Genomic DNA, 12,588 nt, shown 5'->3' with positions numbered 1-12,588 from the left:
TGAGTCTCCCAGGAACTGATGGGAGATAATCAGACTGGCAGAGGCTAAAATAGAGCCGTTAACCTAAAATAAGCATCTCCTTTTGCAGCATTTTGCCCAGAATTTGTTTTCAATCCTGTGATATTATTATTTAGTACCTAAAGTCACAAGACACAGGCAGGTGTGTGTGTGTGTCCCTCAGATATTAATTTATGCAATGATTTTGGGTGCCCTGCTTCCCTCTGCTGTATAAAAATGGCATAACATGGTTTCTGGAAAATTCAATCATAAACCTGTAAGTTTGAAAGTGCTGGAGGTATGGCTAATGTGCGAACATAGGGGTAAGACTTTTCAGGGGAGTGTCCTTTGGTCAGAGTGCTATCTAGCATCCGTTTCCACCACTCTGGCTTCTGGAATCTCTTATCTAAAAAAGTCTGCCCTTCAAGCCACCTTGATTTTTGCAAAGTATGGTAAAGGGAGAAAGAAACATCCTCAGGGACTTCCAAGCAGTTACTGGAGCAGATTTAGGACCCACGGAAATCTTCATTTGACACAGATGCATACAGTTTGGGTTCAGACTGTTTTGACCTTGAGGTGGGTTCCTGCCAGGGGTTTCAAAAAATTTGTGTTTCTGCTATTTTCTCCTTTAAGTCAAACCCATTCTATGACTTTAGCTGATTGAGTTGGAATTCCCTTCCTTCTGAAAAAGCCTATAAAACATTACCTCGCAGAATCAGAGATTTCCCAGGATATATGTGTCACAAGGACAGGTTCTTTGTTTTGTTCATTGCCATTTTCCTGGCTCCCATCACAGTGCTGACACCTCATAAATACTCAGTAAATAGCTGGAAAATGACCAAGTAAATGAGTGATTAACTTGGAGATTACCCAGTACCTTTCAAACACGCCAGTCTCCATTAGTAGCTGTTAAAATCAACTCGATGGGTTGTGACAACAGAATTTTTTATTAAAAAAAAGGAAAAAATAGAATATCAGGATGTATCCCACGTCATATGGGTAAGAATAGTTTACTGAAAAAGTCTTCAAGATATATACATACACATATTCTAGGGATTTTTTACATAGTCACAATAAAAAACCTGGGAATTGATTGACGCAGTCCAGCCCACTCATTTTACTGATGAGCTATCCCCAGACCAAAAGACATTAAGAAACCGTCAAAGGCTAGTTCCCAGTTGAGTATTTCTTACATTCTGCCTCAATCCTCTCTTGGATGGAAAAGATATTCCTCCTTCGGCGTGTGAGGGATCATTGACCTTCCCATCCTGCTTGTCAGACATCTGTGACCTAAAAAGGGTTTAAGAGAAATGTATGGAGATAGAGAAATGTGAGAGCAATGTGGCAGTAATATCCATTATAGTTGTAGATTCCAAATGTGAACAGGAGAATCCATTGAGGTAAATGCCCAACCTTCAAACAAGGGGGAAATGCCTTTGACACCTCTTCTGTTGCACATCTCAAACACTCTGCCTCTCCCTTTTTCACGTATGTAGTATGGAACAGAAAATGAAACACCGTTGGAGGCTTGAGAACCACATTCATGTCTTTACCATGCTATGAATATTTGTGTGTGAGCTCAGACAACTTACCTACCTGAGATTCTGGTTGTTTCATCTCAAAAATGAGAAGCCTGAGCCAGAATTAATGGTCACTAATTGCTTTGGGGTCATGTGGTCGTTTGAAAATGGAGTGAAAGCTATGGATTAAAACATATGTAGAATCCTGGGAACATAAAACATGTCTTAATGTGTTATGAATGGAGAGAAATCCCTCCCATGGGCAGCGAGTTGCCACGCTGGTGAGATACTTCTGAGAACCCATGGAAAAGGTGGACACTTTTGTATAGAACCCCCAGAACCCTGTGCTTCATAAAGTGATAGAAATCATAATAATTATTATAACCATGATTGTCGCTAGTACTTATTGAATACAAATTTTGTGCTAAGGTTCTTTTCTCACAGTAAAATTAGATCCCAAATGATTTGTTCTTGTTGGGAAAAGAAAAAAAAAAACTCAGTGGAAATGCTTTGCATATTTCCATAGTTGTCTTTAAGGAAAAGAAATTGCATTAGCCCAGAATAGTGCTCAAATTCACTTTAATGAATAATAGGATATATTTAATAGGTCCTGAAGATGAGAAAGGATTCACTAAAGAAACATAGAGAAATAACTGAGGATATAAGTCAGTGGTTCTTAAAGCTGGATTGAGTCCTTGAAACTTTTCTGGATGGTCACAGATGGCCCCCGAGACTGACATTTGTGACGTGACTAGGTCTGCATTGGACTCTAGCACAGAAGTATATTTAAGAATTTCACCAACAATAATAGCCTGAGGACTCATGCTTGGCCAAAGTGTCTAGAATTGAAACAAAAACTGCATCTTTAGGTTTATTTATTTCATTTATCAGGGCAAAAAACAAAAAAACAACAACCAAAAAAATCCACATTACATTTCCTTCTCAATTCTATACTTTCGGTTCACACAATCATCAATGGGGAAGTTAGACAGAAAGACCATCTACATTCACTTTGTTTTGGTTGTTAAGAATACAGTTTCTGGACTCAAAAGGCCTGAGTTCCTGTGAGATTCCATTACTTACTAGCCAGGTAGTCCTGGGTAAACTTACCTAATCTATCAGTTTCCTCATTTGCAGAATGGAGACAATAATATCTATCTCAAAGGATTCTACGTGAAGAGTTAAGTGAAAGAATCTAAGAAAATAGCTCAGCTAAGGACTTCACAAGGAGTGTAAACTGTCAATGTTATTATTCCTAGTTTATAGATTCTGCCCTGGATGTTTCATTGCATTTTTGCCCAGAGGACTACCCAGAGTACAAACTAGTGTCAGCAGAATAAGGGAATATTCAATGCCTATCTGGGAAGTGGAAGTGAGCATTCTGAGCACTTTAACAAATGCTAAGAAAAATCTGAGAATTCTGTGAGCACCAGAGTGTCTAAGGGACTACAGAGTGCATGTGGCTGGCTCACAGAGGGAGAAACGTAATGATAACCTGGTTTAGTGTAGATTGCAGGGCACTCGATTTACTCTGTTTTCTATGGGCAAGGTAGTGTGCACCTAGTAGTTAATCCATGTAAGTAAACAATGACTTTTCTTAAGCAGAATTCTTCCCCGGCACACCCTATCCTGAAGTCACAGTAAAAGCCATAGTGCTTACAGGGTTCTCGCCATAGGTCGGCATTGTCTACTGCCTCCCTCTCTCTGTTTATGCTGGCCTCCTGCTATTCCTGGCATGCTCTGGCCTCAGGCCCTTGCACTTCTTGCTTCTGCCTGGGAGAGAAACAGAGCCACCTCCCTCACCTATTTCTGTCGTCTTCCCTGATCCTGTTTAAAATTGCATACCCATGCTGTCCCTCTGGCCTGTTCTCGCTACTTCTCGTTGGCACTATCACCTTCTAAATACCAATGAACTTGGATCATTGTTTGTCTTACCCCTCCTCCAATGCCTGACTGTAAGCTCCCTAAGGGCAAGGATTTGTGTTTCGGCCATTGCTGTATTCCTGGTGCCTAGAACAGGGCTCGGCACCTAGTGGTGTTCAGTGTTGTGGAGTCACTGTCAGTGAACCCATATACTCACCATGTTCAACAGGCTAGGCCTCCCCTCCAGCGAAGGTCTTTCTAGCAGGGTACTCCCGGAGGGCTTGATTCAAGCGAGGCATTTCAAAGAATTCTTTCAACACAAGATAATGTATCATCGGCTTTGTTGCAGGAGCCAGTCTCTCAGGCACAGTGTTATCAAATTACCTATATAGTGTAATGTCTGAAGGGAGTGTAATGTAACTATCTTGGTGTTCCTGTAAACTGAGCCAGAGACTTTTGATGATGCACAAAAGAATGACAGTATTAGGTTGCTTAAAATTTCTAGATCCGATTTCTGTTTTTTCAGGGAGTTTTATATGACACTGCTGATTTACTTACAACTAACAACATTTGGCCACAGCCTTATTTTTCCCCCTGAAGAAATTTATTTTAGTGATAGGTCCATGAATTATCTTTTTTCCCTGTTTTTACATTTTCTTTAATAAGCATATATATGACTTGAAAATGATAAATTGGGGATTTTCTGCTAAATCTGTATAACTCATTCACAGGCAGAGAAGTTTTTTTTTTTTTTAAATCCCATATTCAAAGTCGTATCACTTGTCAAAATCCCTGGGACAGCCAATTATTTGCAGAACTGATAATCCTAGTGAAAGATGAGAGGGAGGGCTTACAGAATCTTGGCAAGATTATCAATACTAGAAAAATTATTCTTTTTTTATGGTTTTTTTTTTTTTTTTGAGAGATAGAGAGAGACAGTGCAAGCAGGGGAGGGTCAGAGAGAGAGAGAGAGAGACAGAATCCGAAGCAGGCTCCAGGCTCTGAGCCGTCAGCACAGAGCTCGACAGAGGGCTCAAGCCCACAAACCGTGAGATCATGACCTGAGTCGAAGTTGGACACTTAACTGACTGAGCCATCCAGGCGCCCTGAAGAATTTCTTATCCAGGGAATCAAGGTATTTTTAAGAACTTGTCATTAGAGAATGAGATTTGATATTATACTCCAGGCCACCAAAGGCCTGTAGCCAATGACCTTTTGGGGTCTGAGAAGACTGTGAGGTGCAAAGAACGCTTTATCTGGCATCCAAGGAGTAGGTGTAAAGTCACTTTAACCTGAAAAGAAACCATACAACCCTAGCTATTCAAGAGGTATTTAGGGTCAAAAGTTAAAATGAGATTAGGTTAAAGTATTAAAGTATGCACAATGGTAAAAGTACTTCACACACCATAAAGGGCTCTGCAAATATTTGGGTGTTGGTGTTTCTGATTAGCTGAGCCCTGTATTTGTCTAAGGAGAGATCAGTTTGAGTTTAAATATTACAACTAGTTAGGTGACTTTGAACCAATCCTTCCACTTTGTTAGCATGTGTTCTAGTTTAGTGGAGATCTTGTTGGCCTTCCTTCAAACAATTATGTAGAAGCTCAAATGGATGTGGAAATTTTTTTGAAAGCAAAATGCACGATAAGATCTGAGGTGTTATTCTGCAGCCTTTGAGTTGGTCAAGGCCTCCTGGAGTCTAAAATACAGTGCATACCTCTTCCTATGAGATCATGTTAGGTAAGAAAAGCCCTTACCTAAGATAGATAGGCTTTCAAAGTTAATATTTAAATGAATTTTCTTTTGAATGCAATGTTTTCCCTTCCATATTATTTTAATAAAAATTCGTTAAAGGATAAGATAGTTATTTTTTTTAAAGGAGGCAGTCAGAGTGCGACATGCTGTTTCCAAATTACCAAATCGGGGACCTGTACTCAGGTTGGAAGACTAGATGGCCTTCCCTGAAGGATGGCGCTTTAATTACTGCCTGTGGAAATATAGGGCTTCTCTGCGTCGAGATGTGTCAAGTATATCCAAGAGTGAATTAAACACTAGAGGACAGTGAAAAGGGTTAGAGAAGCAATGGGAGTAACAAGAAGGTTTGGTGTGGCCACGGGTGACAGCCTTGCTGGTGGGGAGGGATTTCCAGCCTCTGGGGGTGGGGGCAGAAAAGAGAGCTCATTCCTTTTGAAAATGTTCTAGCACAAAACAAGTCCCAGTCTCTCCTGGGTTTTGTGTGCCACCTGCCCTCAGACTGGGATCAAGACCTAGAGGGGGACCCTGTGATGGCCCACCATGGGACGATGCTGGTTCTTACTTAACAGTCTGAAAACCCTCTGTGGAGGGATCCCTGTTTTTGGTTTTTGGGTTTTGTTTTTTTTTTTTCCTTACTATGGTATCTCCAGAGCCAACATGGTGCCCGCCACCAGTAGGCGCTCCTAAATACCTGATGAATTAGTAACTGGAGTGGTTAAACTATTAGTAGTGACATCAGAAGCATTTGCAAACTACTTAGGGCCCCTGTTGGTCAAGAAACATGGTTTGGATGAGAGGGACACCCATAATTCCATCAGTGCCTCAACCCAAACAAATGCTGTTTTCTTACTGTTGTGATTAAACTACAGACTAAAGCTGAGTAGCCTGGAGAATGACTTTTCTTCACAGCTATTTAAATATAAGAGTTGGGCTACAAAATCCTTTGGTTGGTAGGCACTACATTTCACAATACATTATAATAGCTGTTATAATTCTAATGCATTTTTATATTTTAAAAAACATAGTCCATCAATTCAAAATTTCAAAATCTTTAGCACTATCATCCATGAAACTAGAAATTATTTATTCAATTAGATGGAAATCCTTAGAGAAATCAACTCCATAGCTTGGAGGAGGGGTGTATGATCTACTCACAAGTGGGGATTTCGGGTATGTTATAGGTATTCTGGGGGTTGGGGTATGAAGATTTTTTAAACTTTGTATTTTTCTACTTCTAGGTGTATATAAAATGTCCTGACCTCCTCCTCCTGGCAATGTTTGTCTAGATAAAACCTTTCTTTAAGATGGGCCTTGTCAAAGTAGCCCTTGTCAAGAGCCTTGTCAAAGAGGGGTGCCTGGGTGGCTTAGTCGGTTAAGGTTCTGGTTCTTGATCTCAACTCAGGACATGACCTCACAATTGGTGAGTTTTAGCCCTTCCATGGGCTTTGTGCTGATAGCGCAGAGCCTGCTTAGGATTCTGTCTCTCCTTGTACTCTCTCTTTCAAAATAAGTAAACTTTTTTTTCTTTTAAAGAGCCTTGTCAAAGAAACAAGATAATTGTTGACAGTACAACAATCCATATACAAAACCTGTTTAATGGTCATTCGTGTAAGTAGATTTATATAAACAGAAAATAGTTCCATTTTTTTTCTTTGCGGAGCAATCAAGCAAAACACTAGGACCAACACAATTAATAGCTCCAAGACTTGACTACAATGGCCATGCTAAGACATGAGTGCCATCTGGAGGGCCCACTTGAAACTACAGTGCAGCATCTAACATTAAGTTAAGGTACCATTTGTGGACCTTGAGGATAACAGAATCAGGAATGAGCTATCTTCATTCCACAGCCTGAGCTCCTACTATCTCAAGCTTCCAACAGAGGACTGATATTGAGTGAGGTACTTTTAGCAGAGGTGGAAAATGAAACCTTAACAACTGAAGTGTACTAACACGAGCTCACTGGTAATTACAAGTCAGGAAGTTCTAGGCAAGAGGGAAATAGGCAAAGGTGCCCCCAGTCTGCTGTGTCCGGATGCCCCATCTCCTTATCCTGAGTAGGGCCCTCAGACAAATCCATCAAAATATTTATTCACAAGATGTAAATGACTGAGAGTTTAGGTTTTCCAGAGGTGTTTACATTTTAATAGAGACAGCAAGATAACTGGCAGAATTTCCAGATGTCAACTGTTGGTCAGATTATGGTGGAGGAAAATAATCTCCTTTATCACTTAATTATTTCTTTTAAACACACTAGGTCTGTTCCTTGCTAATATACCCATTTTAATGAAAATGTTTCAAAAGGGGTCTTTAATCCTTCAAAAGTCTGAGTAGTTTAAAACATCTGCATTTCCTACTAGTACTTTGAATAAGATACTGGTATTTTAAAGAGATGCCTAGTCCCAAATGCCCCTTAAATATCTCTCGTGAAAAATTTTATACTTTTAAAAAATTTCCAATCACTTGGAACAATACCTGTGCAAATTAAAGTAATAATTTCATGGCAAAATCTTAGAGTTTAGTCCATCTGATTTTGTCACGGACTGTTTACATTGTGTCAGCTAGCCTTGCTCTGTCACCTGCATTTGAAGATCACTGCTCTATTTCCTGCTTTCTCTTCTAAAAAGTACCTGCCTTTGGCCTACGTCCACCAGGACCACCGCCATATATTCAAGAGCTTGACTTACACCTTCCTTCCAATTTTTAAAAGAATATGGTCTTTGAATCTGTAAAAATGAACATTTCAAACATTTTCTAGTCCCCATTTTAAACTGACCCTCTTGCGATGTGTTTGTACAACTCCCCCCTTCCCTTTAGTTCAACTGGCTTCAGTTTTGCCAACTTTATTTGTGATGAATATGGACTAGACACCAGAGGCTTATGTAAGACACTTGGGTAGCACAGAAGTTCAGATATTTAAGAATTAACAGAGAAATCCATCTAGGAAGTCCATGTAGCAGACATGACATATACTTTCTTGATACGAAGATTATAGGAAAGTTTCAGTTGAGGGTTTATTTGTTGCCAAAATAAAGGTTGACAGAGTCTTTTGAATGATAAGTAATTCTGGTGTTCTGACGTTTCTTTCATTCACTGGTTGAAGAGCAATGTGTTCTTTTTTTCCTTATCCCTATAACCCAAAACTGAAAATTCCACATGGCCATATATTAAGTGTTCATATGTTTCCATTTATAAGGCACAAAATCCACAAATCTCTCGGAGAAAAGAAAAAGACAAAGATGTGAAGATAACAAAATAATCTAGTAATAGGAGAATTTCATCAAACTCGAGTGAAAACAAAACACTTTCCTGTGTAGTAAACAGAGACCTTATACTGATAGGAAACATGGCGTCTGAGAAGACTCCCATGGTTCCTCTGTCAAGACAGCCCCCTTCACTGGGTTAGTACATAAATAGGTCCTCAGAGAAGGCTGTGAGGCCAGAACATATCCATCGCAAGTTCCACTTATCCCACAGAAGCTACTGGGCAACAGAAAATTCTAGCCACAGGGTACCTGGTTTCACCATTCTCACCCAAAGGAACCTTCAGGCATTAACCCACAGTGAGCACACATGCTCGTCTGTCCTGGGGCTTGATTATTTTAAGGATTCAGCTCTAAGTTGAGGCATAACCACCTGCCTGAGGTCCCTAAACTAGAGTGGTTGTGTGGGTCCTTTATGTGGCAGCATCTAGTTAAGAGGCCAGACCCTGGATTCCTCTTGAAATAATCAGGGCCCCAGAGGGACCCTCAGAACCAATTCACTCTATTAGGTTTTTTTGTTTTGATTTATTTTGTTAACACGCTGGCCCAAATCTGGAGAAGATTCCCTAGCACAAGCCCCAGATTTTCTGGCCTGTAAGGCAGCCCTAATAGATTTCAAGTACTGCAGTCCACAGGTATAAAACAGAAGGATCCCATGACACAAAACAGTATCCATGCTGTACCCATGGCTGGGTCTCCTGATGGCTCTTGGCACTGTACTCTCTAGTACCGTTTACATTATTATTATATGAGAATACGCTTTCTGAATACCCACATGGATCCAAGCATTTCCTGGAAACATGACTGCTTCACATTCCTCTGTATTACCATGCAAGGTACAGGTGGGACTGACAGCACAGTAGAGAAAACAGCCAGGCAGATATCGTCCTGAGAAAGGGTCAGTGTCAGAGTAGGGCAAGAGAGAAGGGGCCAGAAATCAGATGGACGAGTAATTCATTATGTCTAAGGGTTTCACTGAGTCATTTTGATGATTCTGACTTCTCCACCCTGGACAATCTGAAATCCAAATGATATCGAGTTCTTGGGTCAACTTATTCAGTCACCAAAAACCAACATAGTAGTATGGGCATTCCAGTATGGTGTGGACCAGCCATGTACTTAATTTCCAGTCTAACTTTTTTATCCCTTCAGCTCTGGGACTTGCCCCTGGAGGCCAAAATCAGAATTCCCCTAGGTTTTTGGGCAGAAAGATAGTCCTTAATTTAGTGTCCCATGAATGTTGGCCAAGGTCCCTTCTTTTCTTGTATCTTGTAAGGCTCTGACACAGAGGGAAGAGTAATACTCCTTTTATTAGCAACAACTGTAACAACAAAATTCGTGAATCCTTTGGCTTTCCAATGCCATAGCATATCCTTGGAAATATGTTATTAATTTAAAAGCAACTCTTAAAAAACCAAAAGTCAACTTCTAACGTACTGAGGTCTCCCCCAAATCATGACAGGCTGCCTCCACACCTCACTCCACCTGTCAGCCTCAGGAATCTTTCTTGGTCAGTCTGGCCTTGACTTTGTGCCTCAGGAGGGCTGCGGTGGCAGCGCTGCAGGCCGCCAAGAAGAAGAAAGACAGACAGGCCGTGTAGACAGACAGCGGGCCGTGGCGCTGCTGAAAGATCTCCTGCCGCCCCTGGTAGTCCAGGAGGATGGCCTCCAGCTGGGAGAGCGTACAGATGGCCAGGAAGGCGTGGAAGATTTGATGCCCGTGGCCCACAATGTCACAGGAACCCGGGAAGTACTTCTCAGGAACCGGGCAGGAAAAGAAATAGGCGCTGACCAGGAAGAAGAGGATCTGGAGGGTGTGGTACCAGGCCGCCTGCTCCTGGCAGCCAGCCAGGTGGCACAGGGCCACGCGGTGTGCCACAGGGCTGATGTCTAGGACGAAGGCCAACCCTGCCGGCACCACTTGACAAATCTTCCTCATCACTGGGTAAGGCCTGCGGTAACGGTACTTGGCATAGCAACAACCGGCGCAAGATAACCAGCCGCAGAAGGCAGCTGCTGGCAAGAAGAAGAGCCAGAATAGCTCGTACCAGGCCTGGTCGGAGCTGTAGAAGAAGTGAGCCAAGGCACTGCCGTACTGGTAGACGCTCACGCCTACGTAGTCCACGAAGTAGAAGGTGTAGTGCGAGAGCTCCGACTTGGACTGCAGCAGGTGGGCCAGGAGGCTGCACGTGAGGTACGTGATAGAGGACAGGATAAAGAGGAGCAGGGGCAGCGAGCGGGTGGAGGCCCACGGCAAGGCCTCGGCCTCGGCGAAGGCCCAGAATCGCAAGAGGACGGCCAGGGCGGCCAGCAAGTGGGTCCAGACGTTGACCACCTCGTTGTGTTTCTGAAAGAGGCTGAAGAAGTAGTAGCGCCACTCGTGGCCCGTGGGGCGGTAGCCGGTGTGGATGTAAGGCTCCCGGAAGAGCTGGGGCACGTCTGTCTCGGGGACAGTGCAGGGCATCTTGGGAAGGCCATCCTCCAAGAGCTTGGGCAGGCGGCGCAGCTGCTGCCCGCTCACCGACAGGGTGCTCAGGCGCTCCAAGATGGCGGTTGTCATGGCGGCCGATGGCGTGGCAACCTGCAGAGAACAGAGGAAAGTCAAGCTAACTGGGAGACAGGCAGACGGGCAGAGGCGGCCAGGGCTGTGGGGTGCCTTAGGGCGTCTAGTTGTTAGGGGAGTTGGGAGCCGCAGACAGCTTCTTTCAGCCTGGCTTTTGTTTTATCTGTACTTAATTGAGTTGGACTATAAGACCCCTCCTTTTCCACCCTAAGATTGGGATTTCATCTCTACTACCCACTGCTGCGTGAAGTCACCTCTTGTAAGATAGGGCTGTTAAACCAGTCTGTTTTAATGATATCTGGAAGGTACGTAAGGGTACCTTTAGAGGTACTTTGAAGTTTCCTAGATGTTAACATATAATTACCAGACAGGCTCTAAGAGTATGAGACATTATATTAAAATATAAAAATTGTAAATATTGATAATACTAATGATAGCTTATATTTGAGCACCTGATCTTAAAATATCCACTAATTTCACCACTAACTTGAAAATCTGAGATAAGCAATAGAAACTTGAACTTCAGAATAAAGACAGGCAAATGAGTCATCAATTTGGTTGGTAAAAACGAATACATTTTTTGGGAAATACTTTAACAGTTAAACAAACTGAACACCTGGCCTAAATTTAACATAAAATCTAATTTTAAAAGTTGGGGAGGTTGTTTTGCTTTTTTAAAAAATTAAATTGGAAAGTAAGTAATTTTGGGTTTACTCTCCTGGGCACCTAAGTCGGTACTCAATGAATTTCAGACCTCAAAAATGTTTAACTTACACTTGGAATTTTTACATGACAGATGAGCCAGAGGACCATAGCAATTATTTCACAAGAAAAGCTGAAAATTTTCATGTGATTTTTTTCGGTAAAGAAATAGATTTTCAATGTCTATACAACTATCTTGTGTAGTTCATATTTTCCAACCTCTTTTCCTCAGACACGTTCAAAATCTGATTGATTTATCAAAATTGCTCTTTCCCTTCACAGCCCTTCTGCTGGGAGAGATACAGCAAGTGCCTCTCAAGGCATTACTAATTTTAGTGAAGAAAATTTAATCTTCCTACTCACATTTCTTAATCAATATTGAAAAAGAAAAGAATTATATAATCAGATCTAAATGTAGGGCATGAAAATTAATAAAATGTAAAAAAATAAAAGCTCAGGGAGACTTGGAGTCGATCCTTGGTTTGGGTCTACTTTCTGGGTAACCTTGGGCAAGTTATAAAGCTGTCTAGGCTTCAATGTCTTCATCTGTAAAATGGGAGTAATAATTATACATACCATATGGATAGTTGTAATGTTAGATGAGAGACTCTAAAATATAAAATGCTTACTAAGGATTATGGAGTCAGAAGGACAAAAAGAGGAAGAGTGGGAGAGAGAAAGAAAACAGTCATCACAATACTTTAATTCATTTTAAAACAAAGAAGAGAAGCGAAGAGAAGAGAAGAAGAGAAAAAAGAGAAGAGAGAAAAGAAAAAGCTAAGCAGTGCTTCTGCTATCAGCCAGCAGGGGGATCTGAGAGCCTGAGAGTTAAGTTCTAGATGGAGACTCCTCCAACTGACCTCAGTGACTGTTGGTGACAGAGCACAGCAGGAGTAAAGGAGAGGAACAGGGAATTGTGGGAACAGATG

The 12,588-nt window shown here is 41.7% G+C and overlaps 1 protein-coding gene across 2 annotated transcripts in view; it reads right to left on the bottom strand.

Annotated features, from left to right (window-relative positions):
* Positions 1–6,707: 6,707 nt before the first annotated feature.
* PAQR8 (progestin and adipoQ receptor family member 8) overlaps positions 6,708–12,588 on the bottom strand; it is a 42,880-nt gene continuing 36,999 nt past the window's right edge. For both annotated transcript variants that reach the window (XM_029943833.1, XM_029943832.1), the window contains exon 2: positions 6,708–10,975. In XM_029943833.1, the coding sequence (XP_029799693.1) occupies positions 9,890–10,954 (1,065 nt within the window). In that variant the 5' untranslated portion in view covers positions 10,955–10,975 and the 3' untranslated portion in view covers positions 6,708–9,889. The remainder of the gene's footprint in view (positions 10,976–12,588) is intronic.

Source organism: Suricata suricatta, chromosome 7 (genome assembly GCF_006229205.1).
Source record: "Suricata suricatta isolate VVHF042 chromosome 7, meerkat_22Aug2017_6uvM2_HiC, whole genome shotgun sequence".
NCBI lineage: Eukaryota > Metazoa > Chordata > Mammalia > Carnivora > Herpestidae > Suricata > Suricata suricatta.
Note: the sequence above shows the minus strand (reverse complement) of the source record. Positions and strands in the feature narration are given on the sequence as shown.